The 5,336-nt window shown below is 34.6% G+C and overlaps 1 protein-coding gene across 1 annotated transcript; it reads left to right on the top strand.

The window, feature by feature from the left end:
- The first annotated feature begins 455 nt into the window (after window positions 1–455).
- Window positions 456–2,345, top strand: LOC128552777 (uncharacterized). The gene has a single exon (XM_053533840.1). It carries the CDS (start codon window positions 456–458, stop codon window positions 2,343–2,345), a length of 1,890 nt encoding a protein of 629 aa, XP_053389815.1.
- The last annotated feature ends 2,991 nt before the right edge of the window (window positions 2,346–5,336 follow it).

Below are 5,336 nucleotides of genomic sequence, written 5' to 3'. Positions count from 1 at the left end.
GTGTGTTACATAGTCACCATCTACATAACACTGAAACTTATCTTTATTATCCAACATGTGATCAACAATTTCATTCCTAACTACGTTATGGTTTTCTTCAGACCCAAATAAATATACACTCAAACATCTATAAAAACAGTTACCATCTGCACCCACTTGGATCTCTCTGAACTCTTTGTCACATTGAAGCATAATCTTGTTCCATTTTTGCCTTTTCACATTCTGAATCCTTGCCTGCTCCTTCCTTTCAAATTCATCACTTGATTTCTTGTATTTACTTGACATGCATGATTCTTGATGTTTAATATTACCAGTTAATGAAAACAGTTTACGCTCACATGCTTCTTTTGTTAATTCCATTAGTTTAAAAGATGCATCTTCTTTAATTCGCTCACACTTATGCGATAGTTCCTGGTCGAGATCTATTTCAGCTGTCCAATGACCTGTACATTGAAATGGTGAAAAATGACATAGTTAACTGTTTGAAAAAGGTGGGGAAGATGAATGTTACTGCTGAAGAACAGAAAGCTTTTCAATCACTGTTACACAATAATGATATTGTTATAAGGCCTGCTGACAAAGGATCTGGTATTGTTGTTCTAGACAAAACAAGTTATCTAAATAGTCTACAGAAAGAAATGGAGGAGAGTGATTCATACGCAGAGTCCGAGAATGATCTAACGCAGACATCTATGAAAGAAGTAAAGAAATTAGTAAATAGTATGAGTAGAAATGGATCAATCCCAAAAGACATGAAACAGTACTTATTGCCTAAATATCCAAAGGCTGGTTCTCTAAAAGGTAATCCGAAACTTCATAAAAAGAGTGTGCCAATGAGGTCAATTGTAAATGGAATGAACACACCAACTGAAAGATTGGCAGAGCTTGCAGAACATGAACTGAATGAATTTGTAACCTCATCACCAAGTTACATCCGGGACACTACTGACTTTATAAACAAACTGAAAGACATTCAGACACCACTTCCTGAAGGTACATTGCTATTCTGCTTTGATGTCTGTAAATTATATCCATCTGTTCCCAAGAAAGAAGGTATTGATGCATGTAGGATAGGTCTCAACAAAAGATCAAACATGCTTGTCCCAACTGAAGATGTGGTAAAAATGATAGAAGTCGTCCTCAACAACAATAATTTCAACCTTGGTGGTAAACACTATATACAGAAAAAAGGTATTGCTATTGGATCCAAGTTAGGAAAAAATTTTGCATGTTCATACATGAGAATCTGGGATGAGAAACTTATGAACTTTCACCAGCAACCCCTTTTCTACAAGAGATTTATAGACGATGGATTTGGTTTATGGACTGGCGGAGAGGAAAGTCTGAGAAATTTTGCGAGGCATGCAAATAGTATACACAAAGATATTCAAGTTGAACTGAGATATAGCCCAGCTAAAATAGAATTTCTAGATACATGGGTAATACTTGAGAATGGAAAAGTTTACACCAGCCTGTATAAGAAGCCCACTGATAAACAATTATATTTGCACAAAAGCTCCAATCACCCACCAAATACAAAATCAGGGTTGGCGTATGGCTTAGGTCTTAGGCTTAAGAGAATCTGTGAAAAAGAGCAAGATTACCAGAAACACAGAACTGAACTTAAACAACAACTTCGCAGAAGAGGATATAGTGGAAAAGAAGTAGAACGGCAACTGACAAAAGTAGATACTTTAGACAGAGAAGACCTATTACAAAAGCAGACTAAAAAAGGAAAAGACAAACGTGTACCACTAGTATTAACATATACCAAGCAGCTCCCTAATATCCACTCAATTGTTAGGAAACATATGAACATTTTATATAGATCTGAGAAGATGATGGAAGTGTTCCAATCTCCACCCATTATTGCCTACAGAAGAGACAAAAATATATGTGACATCCTAGTGCACGGGAAAACAAACAAGGCTTTAAAGCAGTCAGTTAACCTATGTAAATGTAGAATATGTTTGTCTCTCCACATGGGAGAAGTCTGGTCCACTGACAAAAACAGCAGCTACAATACAGCCTCAGTTCCAAAATGTACTGACAGAAACTTAATATATGCTCTGGTCTGCTCACGGTGTGACATGACAGTTTATGTAGGAGAGACAGAAAGATCCCTGAAAGAACGCACAGAAGAACATCTTAGAGATGTCCGTCAACAAGCAGATAAACCAATTATGAGGCATTTCGAGGGTCATACAGCAGAAGATGTAAAGGTTGCAGTACTTCAAAAGGTGTTTAACGAAGGACGCATTTACAGACAGATGGTAGAAGAGGAATGGATAAAGAGGCTAGGCACGAAGACACCCCAGGGATGTAACGTAAAACTTAATATTTAAAATGCATTCAGTAAAGTCGTTAATAGTCATCAGTAGTGACCCTTGGATTCTTTAACTTAACTTGTGTAATTCTAAAAACTATGGAGGGTCCTTTCACTTAAATGACAATGCATGCATTTCTAGTGTTTTCAAACTGACTGCGTATAGACATCCTGTATATTTTAACTTTTAGGGGTTTAAAATGAATTGGACAGTTATCTTGCTGTTTTTATTTATTATATATATATATATATATTTTTATTATTATTATTATTTATTTATTTATTATTATTATTATTTTGTATATCTTGCTGCACTTAGTATTGTGTTTTGCTCTCTGGTTATGTATGATGTTGGCACCTTGCCCTTTTTGCGGGAAACGACGTCACGTCTTACACAGGATATGACGTGACGTTGTCTTAGTGACAGGACGTCAACATTATTCATTTCCTGTGATATAAATGTTACATGGATATTACTTAGTCAGAAAAATATTTCCATATTCTTGAAAAAGGACAAGTGTCCGAAAATTCGAAATAAAGAGTAAAATTTCAACACAGAATTATTATATAGATCCTAAACTATTCTCTTTTAAGTAAACGTGTTTCGATGAGCCGGGCCGGATATGCTGGTACAAAACCATGGGAGACATTGCATATTGTTTAATGTTGACATTAAGAGTGCAGTTCGTTTTATACCAGCTTCCCCGTCTGACTTTGTGTTATTAGGGTTTAACTTTCGTGAAAAGATTTTTAGTGACAAAGCTCTTTCTTTTGGAGCATCAATTTGTAGCATCACTTTTGCCATTCTTAATAAATTGTCGTCGAAGTCAGAACGCATTATATGTCTTGTGAGAATCCTTACGTTATGAGGTTAAAAGCTAAACATTCTTCTTTGGCAGATCCAATCCCTCGTCAGGTGCCAGCTTTTCTCTGGGATGTCTTCAGCTTAGAGCTGGGCAGTTATTACTGTTTGAAGAAGCACACAACTCTTTCTCTCTCAACCTATCAAGTTTAAACGATTTAGACAAACCTATAAGTTAAATGAGATTTGGCCAGCTCCAACCACCCACATAGTTCTTTTTATTGCCCATTCTTTTGGAAAAAAGATCGTCACCGAGGAGCATTTCAACATATATCTTGGAATTGAACTATCAAAACAAATTATTTGAATTGTAAAACATCTCGGGTATTTTCGTTATTAAGAAAATCTTCCAGAGCTGTCATAGGAAACGTTTTTCTCGGGACAAAGGGTACATATTAATGGCGTTATATGCTACTCTTCCGAGTGTCACCTCATATCATTACGAGTCTGTCGTATTTCTGTCATTGTTTTACTTGCACTCTTTGGCTTATTCAGAATTAGCGAATAAGTCGCTCCTAAACAGGGTTTGGATGGCCAAATGAAGTTAAATGGACGTGTCCAATCCTTGAAAAGACTGCCATTTATTAGAACCTTAATCGCTTCAAAATTAAGTAGCGGGGTAATACGGTTAACTTAAAAACCTCAAAAGATCTCAGTTTTGGGGGGTTCTTAAGAAATTAATGTATTGCTGGAAAAAAAAAAACATTTAATTCAGAACGCTACAGATCGCACGGTTTCAGAATAGATAGAGGACAGCACTTTTACAACGAATTTAACATGCTAGTACATACACTGTAATGATATTCGTTAAGCTAACGTAATTATATCGGTATTATGATTACAATAGCGGAATACATTTCTCCAACGAATATCTGCATAATATAATCATTATTGTCAAAGTACAAAAATTGGAGTTGTAGGACCAAAGTGACTTCATAATAATAATGATGGTATCATGTATTATCACTTTTACTAAAACTGGCCAAAAAGTCGTAGCACATAATATATCTTGCAAGTGAGAGGCATTGAAAATGTACTGATTTATTCTTTCACAAATTCAGCTATCGAGTCTATACATTTCTAAAGATTCATCATAAATTTGGTAGTCATACTGTTACAATGAAATTAGCTTCAGGTTAAGTTTAATGCAAAATCTTCATAACTGAAGTTGTAATATCACTTTAAATTTCATGCAAAGAAGTACATACATGCAATAAAAGCCATGCAACGGTATACTTATAAAGAAAAACGGCTTAAGTTCAAGGGTTTATATTATCATAGGCTATAAAAATAGTCAAAAAGACGAAACAAAGAAAATGCATAGCATTAAAGTGATGTGCATAGGATATCAGTCAAGCATTTTATTTAGACAAAGAGAAAACATTACATGAAGTTTAAAGTGCTTTACTGCAATACGGGTAAAAATTTTACATATAATTCTACATACATACATTGTATTGATATTCGTGAAGAGACCTTTTACACATATGTATTTCTTCATGTGCATTTCTAAAACATTGTTCTGCCTAATAATAAGGCATACTGTAAAACTAAATGGAAGTTGAAGGCCCAATGTTTTACATCACAAAACAAACTTGATGATTCTATATCTGTACAGTTTTACTACAACTTTGGTTTTGATGCAAACAAGTACCTGTAATATAACATTACAAGGCTGTACTTAAATGGAAAAAAATAAAATACTACGGTTCAAACATATATTTTAAGATACAGAAATGGCCAAAAGGTCGAAAAAATATATCATAACGAAATTGTCATAGATATCAGTCTTAGTATCATTTATAGTTTGTACAAGAATTGATACAAGTTCAGAGAGGATCACTGCTAAACTGGTATACATCGCCTTACGCAGTTATGCCTTAAGTTATGAATACAACACCTATCATACAATTCTCAAAGGAATATATGCATAAAATTACATTTCTTATCATCTTCTTTAAGGTTTATTTTAATAGATTGTATGCATTTTGTGTTAAACGAATACAATGAACATGCTCTGCCATTTAGTTTTGGTAGCAAATGTTTACTGTATGTGTTACAAATTTTTCCATTAAGCGTGCTTAAATTACCTACCCTTGCCAACTGGTGTTGACCCTGATCATCTGAATAAAATGATGCCAGCTGATC

This window comes from Mercenaria mercenaria, unplaced genomic scaffold (assembly GCF_021730395.1).
Source record: "Mercenaria mercenaria strain notata unplaced genomic scaffold, MADL_Memer_1 contig_3143, whole genome shotgun sequence".
NCBI lineage: Eukaryota > Metazoa > Mollusca > Bivalvia > Venerida > Veneridae > Mercenaria > Mercenaria mercenaria.
This window is presented reverse-complemented; position numbering and strand designations above follow the sequence as displayed.